Genomic DNA, 13,870 nt, shown 5'->3' with positions numbered 1-13,870 from the left:
ATTTAAAAATTGGAACAATTATCCTAAAGTAAGGAATCCATTTCATAAAAGTGTGTAACAAAGGAAAGTGACAGGGCCTAAAGATAGATTTCCTAAAGAAGTGAAGCTTCAGAAACCAATCGTAGAAGGATGATTAGTGAATTGGCAAAATGGGAGAAAAAAATTTTCTGCATGGAATGAAATATAAAGACATAGACCTGGTGGTAGAAGGACACAGGATGCATTGAAGTAATTGATTCTCAGTATGGCTAGTAGAGCAGAAAGGACGGTAGTGTGAGGTTGCAGTTAGATGTACTGGCCAGGATCAGATCATATAGTGCTTTACAGGCTATTTTAAGGATACCTTTATACTGAGAACACTGGGAAGCTATTCAAGGGTTTCTAATGTCAGGGTTAATGGAATGGTTAGCATATGAAATTGAGATTATCATTTTAAAAAATTAATTCTTGATGCTATGTATAGGACAAATTAGAGGGAGGTCAGGAAAATAATTCTAATACTAGAAGGATAGTCTAGATGAGAGATTATTTTAACCATCTGTATTGATAATAGTAGAGATGAGAGGGAAAGAAGTAGTAGGTTCAAGTATTAATGAAAGTATCAAGAAATACTTCACTTTCCTTTAAATTTTAGTAAAAGTAATACAATTATAATGATAAATACTACTGAAGATCCATGTCAGTGCCAGGAATTCAGGAGAGAATAATAGGCAGAAAAGTTCACAGGCCCCAAATGAAAATTAATGACTCCTCAGCCCCAGCTATAGTTGCTCTGCAGATATGTAGTCCCTCTTTATCATATGAATTTTTTTTTTTTTTAGTGAAAATAGAAAATTTTTAAGTGAAGTCTTAAATTTTAAATACTGTAACTAATTTGTCAAAGAGTTTACATGAGACAAATACTTGCAAAACCAAAAATTTTTTCCTTGCAACTGTAAAACATTAAAATATTTTTTATGGATCCTTTAATGGCTCATATGTAAATTAATCTTTCGGTTTTAATATTGCAAAGTAATCAGTGGGAAATCTTAAAATATTAAGAGAAAAGAAAAGTAATTTGTTGTTATCCCTTAATTTTTATAGCTTTATGAACAAATTTTAGCTGAAAATGAAAAGCTGAAAGCACAGCTACATGATACAAATATGGAACTGACCGATCTTAAATTACAATTGGAAAAGGCCACCCAGGTTTGTACCTTTTTCTCTCTGTTACCCTGAAGATAATGGTTATGATTTATTCTATCTAAAATATTATATTGAAATACTTTCAGATGTTTCTTCAAAACAGAAATTTGATTACTGATATAGCTTATTAAAATAAGGAATCAATACAATTTACTGATAACTTCATTTACTTCTTTCTAGAATAAATTAAAAATATGGTGGAAGTATTAGAATGGAAAGGTGAAGTATTTTTAAGGGGAAAATACCAATGTTTTGATACATAAAGGGATTAAATGCTTATTTCCAGCATACCAAATGTAGCAAGGCATTAATAGCATCTATACAGAATCTTCTTAAAGCCATTAAAAATTTATATAATCATTTTTATTCATTATAAATATTTTATTTGTTCCCAGAATTAATTTGATATACTAATTCTAGAAGAAGATAGTTTGTCATTAAGTCTTTTAACTTACCTTCTCTTTAACAGCCTGTAGAAGACCATTTTAGACAAAATTGGGATAGCCAAACAAAATTCACAGCTATATACTTATGATCTAGGCTATGTAGGATCTAGCTTGTTTCCCAAGCTTTTTCCGTGGAATACTAATTGTGAAGGGATAGTAATAGGCACATTCCTTCCTCCATTCTCCACCTGTCTCCCTTCAAAGAAAAGACATTTTTTGACCCAAGTATTTCATGGGAAATACTGTACTACATCTTAGAGATTTTGCAGAATATTGTTCATGTGTTAAAAAATAATGGGCATTAAGGGGGGCTCGTGATGTGACAAGCACTGGGTATTATATGCAACTGATAAATTATTGAACACTGCATCTGAAACTAAAGTTGTACTATGTATTGGCTAATTGGCCTTTTTTTAAAAGGCTCTAAGTGTCCTGTAATTTTTAAGAAAACAAACTTGTTTAATTTTAAACTGAGACTTTGTATATTTCTGCAGTTTAGCTTTTGAAATCCAGTTAATATCAGTGCTCTAGAAATGACATCTCTGGTTCTGTAAATGAAACTTGTATACTTTTCTTTGGTCATTCTTTTACATTCATCTTTTCTTTATAATTTTTTAAGTTAATTCTCTGTGTTGAACTTAACTTGTTACCAGGTCCCTTTTTGTTGTTGTTAACCACTATTACATTGTGAAGCAGTTGTTTACGCACAGTGGAGGCTTTGCCAAAATTCCAGGAGTTAAGCTAACCTTATGAGGTTAAAAAGGTTCTGCAGATTCCATCAGTTGATGAGAGTTTACTATAAAGATACACAAAGAAGTCAGAACAAGAATACGTTTCATAGTGAGGTGTCATAAAACCTTGGAATGTCATTCAAGTTACAACTTGCTGGGGTACACTGAGTTCATGGTAAACTGGAAAGTCATCATTCTTTGGGTTGCATTAATAGTTTCGTGAGCCTTCTCACACAAAAATATCACAGCTAGTTTTCTGAAAATAGCTTTAGCTCTAGAGATTTGATCATAAGTGTTTTCTAAATAAAAATATCCACTGCTTTTTTTAAAAAAAGTCCACTGCTTCCTACTGCTGTGTCCTGTCATTACGGTGAGTCAGCTAATCTGTGTTTTTACTGCTTATTATTACCTTCTCTGTTTTTCTGCTCTTTTGCTTCCCCTGTTGTCATTTAATTCTTCCTATATGTCTCTCATTCAAGCCTAAAAGAGAGGGAAACTGATAGAATTATCCAGTTATTATCAGCATGAAACAGTCCTTTTATGGCTCATGAGCCTGTTAGTGACCATTTCATAGGACGCTGGACAACCTATAGCAAGTTGCCTTTGGGCATGTACCAATTTCTGATCCTATGGATTGTGTCTAGAAAAACAAGTTACTGTTAACTGCCTTAGCAGACATTCTGAGTACCATGCCCAGCATAGTCAGTGAATAATGAGAAGGGTAATTCAGAGTATAAGACATTGGTACATATTCTGAGTTAATATCTTAGTTGGGAAAACTACATAAATGTCCTTAAAATTTAAAGGCACATATAAAGGCAAAACTGATAAACATTAAACTTTTTGTTCAATTTTAGAGTATTTATCCTGAGCATTTAAGTCTACTATGAATCATTCCACCTGATTTTTATTTTCTTTTGGGGCATTACTTCCATAATTATTCATGAGTATACATAGTGGTGGCAGTTTGACAGTTGCATGGAGTTTTTTCTGAGGGACTCTAGAATTCTTGAATCCTGCCCTAGTCCAGCCACCCTCCTTCCTGTAATCTCCAACAGAGGAAATAGACTGATTTACCAGAAACCAGTTTGATGAATAATATTTTGTCAAATGCCATTCACTAGATTAACTAATTATGATTTTAACCGCTTTGACTAGAATATTCACCAGAATATTAACTAAAGTTGATTTTTTAATCTAAGAAATTAGCAGATGAATCATAAAATTGCTAAAATGTTGCTATATGAAGAAAAATCCTCAAAAAGTGCTAATTTTCCATCTAAAATTTTATCAACTTATTATGTAATGGCATTGTTGCAGCTATTTCTGATTTCTTTTGGGTGCTTTTGAATGTCATTTTTAAATTTTTCAGTCTTTTTTGTTTTTAAAGTAATCTCTATATCCAGCATGAAGCTCAAACTCACAACTCTGAGATCAAGAGTAACTCTCTACTGATGGATTCAGCCAAGCACCCCTGTATTTTTCAGTCTTTAAAGCATTTTTAGGATTCATTTGCAGATCCTCAAAGAGCATATTAGCTTTTGTTTTATATTTTTAGCAATTAAAATGCAAAATTTAAATTTTAAAACATCAAAAAGAAATCAGAAGTAGCTGAAAAGTCTCATCATATTTGAAATTTTGAATCTGATAAGTAATTAAAATACATTGACTTTTATTTTTCCAGGAAGAGTAAGCACAAAAGCATAAAACCATTTAAAACAACAGTGGGTCACCTGGATGGCTCAATGGGACACCTAGGTGGCTCAGTAGTTGAGCTTCTGCCTTTGGCTCAGGTCATGATCCCAAGGGTCCTGGGATCAAGTCCTGCATCAGGCTCCCTGCAGGAAGCCTGCTTCTCCCTCTGCCTATGTCTTTGCCTCTCTCTCTGTGTCTCTCATGAATAAATAAATTAAATCTTAAAAAAAAAAATTTAAACAACAGAAAAAAAGGAAGGATACAGATCTTTCAATTTTATATATCATATTCGCACAAAAAACTGTGAAAAGAAGATCAAAAAGTAACTTGGTGACAGGCCTTGATGATACTAAATTATGAATGCTGAAATAGTTGACAGAAGAAAAAATTAGATAAAGAAGATGTTTAGGGGCACCTGACTGGTTCAGTCAATAGGGAATGTGACTCTTGATCTTAGGGTGTAAGTTTGAGCCTCACGTTGAGTATAGAGATTAGTTAAAAATAAAATCTTTAAAAAGAAAAAAGGAACACTTAATTGATGAAATATATTTTTAAGTATATTTTGTGGTTAATAAAAGAGCATTCTTGTTAAAGTCAAAAACGATTTTGGTAAATTGTTAAAATTGATTATTCAGCAAAGTCACTTTGGGAAATGAGTCATTTGATGATTTGGTATATGTACAGAAGTCAATATAAGTAAGAACCAGGATACCACTTGTTCTTTGTTTTGGGGTTGGTTTTTTTTTCAGGTTTTATTTATTTATTTGAGAGAGAGTGTGCAAGTGTTGGGGGGGGGAGAGCAGAATGAGCCACAGACTCACCACTGAGCAAGGAGCCCAATGAGGGGCTTGATTCCAGTAGCCTGAGATCGTGACCTGAGCTGAAGGCAGATGCTCACCAGACGGAGCCACTCAGGCACCCCTAGGATGCCACTTGTTTCTAACCGGGTCTTTATTCAGTATCCACATGCACAGCTCTCAGGTATTGGCTGCAACATGTAGCTTAAAACTCCAAGGGCCCTCTCCATCCCCCAAATCTCAGGATTTTGTCAACTTTGGGTTGATAGCATACTACAGAAAGCAGGAAAAAGAAAAGCCCTAAGCTCGCCAGAAGAAAAGCTGTATAGCTAGAATTTCTTTTAAGTGACAAGGGGTGTGAACCTTCTTACCAGTTTTTGAGTGTGGATGATTGGAAAAGAAAACCCTAGACAGAGAGTGAGCAAGACGAAGCTGTGAGAGACAACAAAATTTAGGCCAGTTTACTGGTTTGGCTGCTTGGATACTCGCATCCAAGTCTGAACTACTTTTCAGTCAAGGTCCTAGAATCTGATCATTCAGATTAGCCTCCATTCCTAGTGGTGTATAAGAAAAGAGAGAGCTTGGGCAGCCCCGGTGGCTTAGTGATTTAGCGCCACCTTTAGCCCGGGGCATGATCCTGGAGACCCAGGATCGAGTCCCACGTCGGGCTCCCTGCATGGAGCCTGCTTCTCCCTCTGCCTGTGTCTCTGCCTCTCTCTCCTTCTGTATCTCTCATGAATAAATAAATAAAATTTTTAAAAAAAAAAAAAGAAAAGGAAAGGAAAAGAAAAGAAAAGAGAGATCTTGAGCTTTGGAGATGAAACTCTAGGATATTTTTGGTTTTGTTCCACAGAACAGTCCTTATCCATCCTTAGCCCCACTATATTGTGTAAAGACCTGAGGAAAAGTGACGGGTATGCCATGAGAAATGTAGAAACCATTCTATTTCTAAGTATTTCTTTAACTCTTTATTGTTTCAATACAAAATTGTTTTTTCTTTATTTATACCTGTGAATACTTTATATGTACTCTGTGAATATTGTTATTTATTTGAAGACCACTAGAGGAGATACTGTGGTCCTCCTTCTCCTCCTTCCACCTTTATTGCACTTACATCCCTTTTTATATTTGTTACTTTGTTACAGAGACAAGAAAGGTTTGCTGATAGGTCACTATTAGAAATGGAAAAAAGGGTAAGTGTCCATTTTATTGAATAATCATTTTCCCCCTTTAATTTACTTAAGCAATAAAAGATCTTTTTATTGTCCTTTAGTATTGTTTTTATGGTTGGTAGTTTTTGTTAGTGTAGATTAATATTAATTATGAATGTTTTCTGGCTTAGCTTCTTTATACAGTTCTGTAGGATCTCTCTAGGCATGAAATTACCTGTCTAGCTAGTAAGACTTAAATTTACCATGTTATTCTTTTAACAGATTAAAAAAAAATCTTGCCTTGATTCTGAAATGTACACATTGTGAATAGTGAATCTGATATTTTTGAAATGCCATTTATCTCTCTTTGGTTTTCTGTGGTGGTATACTTAAAATATTTTGATCATACATTCATTTAGTTTAACTCTTTGGAAAATTTAAATACATTCTTAAAGTTTGTAAAGATTCTAAGGATATCAAGTTCTCAAAATCTTTTTAAAACTAATGATACTTTGTTTAATTTTGAATTTGAATATTTAACTTAAATATGATATTTTTTTTAAATAAGATATTTTAAACAAAAAAAATGATTACTAGAAAAGCCTTTTGCTCTTTTATATCTTTCTGTAATTTTTTACCTATGATATATTCACTTGTGTTTCTTTATTATTGTTATTGCTCAGAGGTCTGCCAGTGGCCATAGGAATAACTCTACAAGTTTAGTGAGCATTTGAGAATGTATAAATGATCAAACTTTAAAGAAAGGAGTGTCTCTTAGTCTAAGTGAGCAGTGGCTACACCTACAAGGCTTCAGCCAGAGAAGAAAGTACATCCTGGGTAGCTAAGTCAAAGAATAAATAATCAGGAGCAGTTGATAAAACATTTTCTTCCATTCCATTATAAAAATAGCGAATTTACCTTTTTGACCAAAAAAAAAAAAAGAGAGAGAGAGAAATGATGTCTGTCCTTTCTTCTAGGCTTGTGCACACGATACACATCTTCATACTCTGACATTGTCACCTGACCTCCTTTGTCTGCCTGTCAAATGCAGATAAATTACAAAGTAGCTAATTCACTTTCAATTTAAAGTCATTAGTAATCATAGTTTTAATAATAACTGGTAACATTTATTCAGCACTCTAATGTACCAGTCAGGCACTGGGCTAAGCACTTTACATGTATTTTCTCTTAACCATATTTTTTTATGTTAAAAAGTTTGTCAAACAGAAGAAATCCCATGCAACTTTATAGTTGCTGATTTGGTGACATGACAGCTTGGTATAGTGTTCTTGTCTTGCTTTACCAGAAAGTAGTTAAAATCTTAAAGGTATCTAATAAAATTGATGATGAGGCTGAAGGAAAATATGCTATTTATGAGATTTCACCAAGTTATGAAGATCACTTATAACATTATATATCCCAGTGTTTGGGGAAATACAGTGATTTTTATGAATTAGTCATGGCTGTATTATTAACTAGGAGAAAGTTCTGTTCATAGAAAATAATGGTTTTGTGTATATAATCGTGTTTAAACAAGCTATCAACAGAGTAACATGATACTTAAACGTCTGTGCATAGGATTCCATCTACTTTTTACATCACATAATCTAAAAACATTAACATTTACAGTAAATATAGTGCTTTACTAAATATCAACATCAATTATTAATCTGGGAAAGAATGTCTTGGAGATTCATAGTGATTAAATTTAAATGGTTTGTATCTGAAAGGTGACCGGCAAGAGTCAGTATCTTCTGGGCGGTATGACCTAACCAAAGTTTTACAGCACATTAATTACCGCTGCTTGCTTTTTGCATAACACCCTAGAATGCTTATTATTTAAGGGAGAATAAAACCAGACACTGCAGTAGTGTATGTTGCCTTTGCCTGTCACTCTTTTGAAGGAGGTACTTTAAAATAAGTGCTGCAGTTGCTTCTTCCTTATTAGATTCACTGCGTTAATGCTGCACACAATGTCAACCTAAATACAAAATTGTAAAAGTCAGTTGGATAAATAATGGCTAGTATACATTGTAGGTGGAGGTCTTAGATCCTTTTGAAATTTTAAAGTACACATATTTTAGGCATGTTTGCTTCCTGCATTTCTGCTTCTTTCACTGTAGAATAATTGCATCTATGTGTGGTTCTTTTTCTTTTCTATATAATCCTCAGTCTTGAATATTGATTTATTCTATTCCTAAGTTTAATTGAACTAAAAAAATAGTATCAACATGTTATGTACCAAGCTACCAGAAAGTCAGAGCTTTAAAGAAAGAGCTTATAGAAATTAATAAAAATAATAATCTTTGTATTTATTTCTCTCAAAATTTGGAAAGCTCTTCACACATCACTGGCATCACATCTTTTTCCACACGCTCCTGATTTGATTTTTGACTCTAAAGTGTCACTATTTCACAATTTAGAAGAAAATTAAGAATATAATAATTATGTGATTAATATCAGTACCTTAAATTGATCTAGGAACGAAGAGCTCTAGAAAGAAGAATATCTGAAATGGAAGAAGAACTCAAAGTAAGTAAACCATGCTACTAGTTACGAGAAATAGTGCTGTTTATGAACTCAAGTTTTTCAGTACTATTATAGGTTTACATTAATTGTTTACATTAATTGTTCTCAATCCTGATTATGTAATTTGTGGATTATCTATATTTTGTGCTTCTCTTCCTAAATCCAAGTTTTATGTGAGTTAGGAAAACATTTATAATTCAGATCATTTTGTTAATTGATAGTTTTTATGGGTCTTTTGATGTTCAGGTATGAAAGAAATTAGACATAATAACTATAAGATTTGGGATTTATTATTCTTTGCATTTCACATACTCTGTTTCCTAGAGAGTAAATAAATGGTGGAGGGGGTTTCAATACAAAAATGTTTTCTTTTGAAAATAAAGGACATTAGAGTAGTGGACTAGCAGAGCTATGTTTTGTTTAACTCTAAATTACCTGTAGAAGTAACTATTTGTTTTGAATGTTGGAAGGGACACTCTTTGCTGGGGGGGAAAAATAGCATAGTTAATTGATTACCTTTTATCATATTATCTTGCATAAAATATCTTTATCACATTATGAATTAATGATCTGGTACATAGGAAGGTGTGCCCATAGAATTAGAATTTCAGGATTTAATTATTATATTACTGGAATTGGTTCCTTATTAGAACATTATTATTGAATGGCTTTGGAGACAAATTCTTTGGATTTTGTGTATGTATTTTGTTTGATATGGAATTTTAGGACTGCACTGTTTACTTTTGTAAATCTCATGGAATATCCTTATAGTCAAGACTCTTAATTTTTTTCTTCTTGTATTCATTATCTGTGATTCTTTGTGTTTTTATTGTACTCTTTTCCATTTTCTTATTTTTTTATTTTCTATTTCTTTATGTTTCAATTCCTGCAGAACCTGCACCAAATAAAGCAAATTCAAACTCTGAGAGAGTTAAATGAGCGACTGCTGACTGAGAATAGGGCCTTGACAAGAGTGGTAGCCAAGCGCTCAGGGTTCTGTAGGCAACTGCAGTCTGTGAACCTATAATTTATAGTTTCATCATTTCTTCTTGGTAGAGCCAGGCAGGTGTTTTTGTATTAGTAAGCGTGTCTTAAGCTCACTTTTACAAATTAATGCCATTGTGTCTGAAGCTTATCATATAACTGTTAATTATGCATGGCTTCTCAGAATGTTAGAAAGTGTCACTAATTGTATATTCTGACTGATAAACTACAATAAATTTAGGAGATGATTTAGGGATTTAAAGATTTGTCTGCACTTTGCAAAGCTTGTGCACATTCTTGGCTCTACAGATACTTTAGAGATTAAAATATGACTTAAATTCTTTACTAGAAGGAAAATGGAGCATAAGCAGTATAACATTTTATATTTAATTAATATGTTGAAACTGAAGATTAAGCATGCTTTATCAGTTTTTCAAAATAATGTCATTTTCTATCAGAACCACTGTAGTTAATATTCACTTAGTTCTTTATTACAGAGGTATCCTAATATAAAAACTTGAGATTACTGTATTTTATATCCATACATTGTGAACACAAGAATTGATTGGTTCCACATAAACTCTTCATAAAGATTTTGCTTAAGGTAATTTTGCCAAGTAGAAGTTCTACTTTTATCTGATTTTTCACCTAATACATTTTGATAGCTAAAGAAAGATTTTGGAATCTTTGGAAAGTAGGTTTTAATGTCCAAAATATAAGCTGTTCCGCTTCCTAGCAAATCTGGCAGAGCACATATAATTTAATTTGTTCTTAGTGGAAAATCCAGTTTACTGATAACATTTCCACCCCCTCCTTCTGTTTTTCTGTTTGCTCCAAATACTGGTGGTTTTTTTTCAACGCTTAGATATTTTCATAAATACAAACTGACTACTTTGGCTTATACTTTATACTATTATAATAGTAGTAATTACTGTAATGAGCACCTTTCTTGGATCAGACATTGTACTACACGCTTAAACTTGGGACTACAGGTGAATCCTTTAAAGGATTTTAGTAACTTAGAACAAATTAAAACTTTGCCAAATAGGCTGGTTTTCTTGTGGAATAATAGTAAGTACGATGGTTTGAGGTCCGATGTAAATAAAGTAAAAGACCTCAGTTTAGGTGCCGACAGGAAGTCTAAGAGGAACTCCCTTTGAGAGCCTATCCTAACAAAAACAGGCTTCATTTTTTTGGCTGCTCTAATATGGTGTGCTTGTGAGTCATAATAGCAAGTGATTTAGTACATTCCAATTGATAACTTTGGAAGAATAAACTTTTAATTCCATCATTTATTAAACTAATTAGCTTCACAAATCAAGTTTTTTCTTCTTTCATATATGTTTTAGCCACTAGAAATTTATATAACTGACAGAGCTTGTTATGTGTCTTGTGATGAAAACAAAATTTACTAAGAGTAACATTGTATCTTCTAATTGAAATAAAACTTTTCTTTTTCCCCTCACAGATGTTACCAGACCTAAAAGCAGACAACCAGAGGCTAAAGGATGAAAATGGGGCCTTGATTAGAGTTATAAGCAAACTTTCCAAATAAAAAGCAGCAAATAACAGAATTGCACATATTAGCAACCCAGTGGACCATAACTGACAGTCACTGGAAGCCTGGGAGGAATCCTTGGAGACTGTCATTTTCGGATATCCTGCCAAATGCCCTCTTATCTAGGAATTTTGTTTTGTTTAATTTTCTGTTTTTTTTTTTTTTTCTTGTATCAAGACCATTGTTTCATGTTAATGCAGCTGCTGAGAAGATTTTTTTTTTTTTAATGACTGAGAAAACTTGTTTACAGCTCCAGCATATAAGGAAAGTGTTCAAGGCCAGATATGCCTCAGATATTTAACCAGTAAGCCTTAGTTGTACATAAATACTTTTGTGTCGACAAAAACTTTCAGCTCTCACAGAAGACAGTTATTCAACAGTTTCTGATGTGCCACAGTTTCCAGTTTTTCGATATTTAATTTTTTTGCTTTACATCTAAGTTTGGGTTTGTATTTTTTTCCTTCTAACTCTTCATGTGGCAGACTCTTTTATGTTCTCACAACTTTCTCATTTACAGAAAGGAACACACTTGTTCTTCTGATAACATTGTCCTGTATTAGGCTCATGCTGTGTTGTCTTCCACCTGGAACTGAATTGCTTGGTGGAACATTTGCTTTCACTGTTTGTGCAATATGCATTTATTTCTTATATGAATGCTTTAAAGTCAATTGAGATTAGATTCTTTTAAGTCCTTTTTTCTTCCTTCATTGGTCACTTTTTTGTTTTTGTTTGTTTTTTATTATTGTAGTATAAGATGTTAGATTCTGTAATCTTCACATTCATTTTAGCAGGTACTGAGTGATGCTGTATATATAAATAAGTGTATTGTTTTGATTTTTAGACCACCACATGGCATGCTTGACTATTTCCTTATTTCAAACATCTGTTAATGCAAAGTAGGCTACTCCAAAATAGTTGTTAAAAACAAAATTTGCTAACAATGTGATAAAAAGACTTTAAAAGTAACACATTATAATGGAGCCCTATCTTTACAAAAGTTTTCTACTGTAAAGTGCTTTTTACTTTTATTTCCAGTTTTCATTTGATAGTATTCAACCACAATTAAATTTGCATAAGATAATTGCTTCACATTTCACATACCGATATTTATCTGAGTGCTGTCTAAAACTGTTGTGCTAGCCAAAGTAATGCTATGAAATCATTTGCAGACTTAACCCGTGAGTTAATGTTAAATGCACTGTTATTGCCATGTGAAGAGGCATTGACTTTGATACCACCATCATGTTCAGACCATTTTATACATTTCAGTGGCCTTTTTAAAGAAAAAAAAAAAAAAAGCAAAACCAACTACATAGTGAAGATGGCTTTTATTTGGACAAATAGCTTTTATATTTTCATCAAACCATGCAAAAAATATTACATCTTTCTGGCACATAACTGTCTCCTTAACCACTGAACAGTTCAGCCATTTGAATAAATTGTACATTGTAAAGCTTATAGTAGCTAATTGTATTATTGATTGTATTGTATACTATATTAAATGTGAATTTGTACCCCTTCATTTTAAAAGGTCATTGTGTTCTACTGCCTATTTTAGATTACTTTGGGGCTGGGAAAGGGTGTTTTGGTAAGCAGGATTTTAAGTCCTCTCTCTCTTGATTGGTTTTATGAAGATATAAGGTTATGCTCTTACTACCAAGCTCAGGATTCTTGATTTTTAAAGGTACAAGGATAGTTATGGGAATTTTATTTTTGGTAACTGTATGAATGGTGGGTCTGAATAGAGAGAATTTCCAGGGTCTTATGTGGACGTAAAATATACAGATAATTGATCCGTTTGAGTGACTGCAACATATACTGGTTGCACAACAGTTAGGCATGCTAAGGATTATATTTGTGAAGTTTGGATGCCTGTGAAGAATGATTAAATACATGTTTCTAATATTTTAGTGTTTTGTATTTAGGTTATTTATTCTTTGTATCTAAAACTGAACAGCTACTGTGCTATATTGATTTTATTGGTAGTATTGAGCAGACCTTGTTTCTGCATGAAACTAGTTGCAAAACCCACTATTTTGGAAATAAAAATGTATTTTGACATATACAAATAAAATGAATAAAACTATTTTAAATGTGTGACCTTTTACTGAAGACATTTAAATTTTGTTCTGAGATATTTAAATTCTGCATGGGTATTTTTTCACTAACTGCTCTACTTGGATTCCAATTTGAGTAATTTTTGAAATTGTAATATTGTGATAATTTGCACAACATTGTACATGCACATCTGTAAATGCAATCTTAATTGCCATATTTATGCAATCTGTGTACCAATTTGGACAAATGTTTATATATTTTACATAAAGCTGTCTGTATGCAGAATCTGAGAACTAGTTTTTTTATGATAATAAGTGGGTAAAAAAAATAATAACAGTGAGTCTTAAGATAGTCGCTTTGTAGCACAAGATTTCATTTACATAAACATTTTGTGGTTTCTAAATTAAACCTGTGCTTTTTCTTAGCTGCAAACATGGGTTTGGGAATACATATAAAGATAATACTACATTGAGATATAAGATACTAGATCATTCTTCGACCTAGGTTTGTCCAAAGTCCAATCCCCGATCTACTTACACATATGTAACTGAATATAACTATCATAGGAGGCACTTTGCAGTTTGGAACTTTGGTTGAGGACTTGTAGTAAGCCTATGTTTAACTAAATACAGTAAGGATAGAATTCTGTTCTATTTCCAGTACTTTACCCTATGCATGCTCATGGATTGAAAGATATTACTGCTATTTGTCCTCCATAAAAGAATTTCACATGTCA

General features: G+C 32.7%; 1 protein-coding gene across 9 annotated transcripts in view; it reads left to right on the top strand.

Moving 5' to 3' along the window:
* PPP1R12A (protein phosphatase 1 regulatory subunit 12A) overlaps positions 1-13,162 on the top strand; it is a 136,768-nt gene extending 123,606 nt beyond the window's left edge. For 3 of the 9 annotated variants that reach the window (XR_011994885.1, XR_011994883.1, XM_025992160.2), the window contains 4 exons: positions 1,084-1,188; positions 6,000-6,047; positions 8,487-8,537; positions 10,987-13,162. Coding sequence is in view for 6 of the 9 variants with exons in the window: in XM_025992160.2 (XP_025847945.1) it covers positions 1,084-1,188; positions 6,000-6,047; positions 8,487-8,537; positions 10,987-11,073 (291 nt within the window). In the remaining 3 variants the exon portion in view is untranslated. Of the gene's footprint in view, positions 1-1,083; positions 1,189-2,697; positions 5,624-5,999; positions 6,048-7,735; positions 7,767-8,486; positions 8,538-9,426; positions 9,597-10,986 lie in introns of those variants that run through there. The other 6 variants (XR_011994884.1, XM_025992161.2, XM_072724449.1 and 3 more) reach the window with 4 other exon arrangements.
* The last annotated feature ends 708 nt before the right edge of the window (positions 13,163-13,870 follow it).

This window comes from Vulpes vulpes, chromosome 10 (genome assembly GCF_048418805.1).
Source record: "Vulpes vulpes isolate BD-2025 chromosome 10, VulVul3, whole genome shotgun sequence".
Classification (NCBI taxonomy): Eukaryota; Metazoa; Chordata; class Mammalia; order Carnivora; family Canidae; genus Vulpes; species Vulpes vulpes.
The sequence above is the reverse complement of the archived record's forward strand: the minus strand, read 5'-3'. Positions and strand labels throughout refer to the sequence as shown.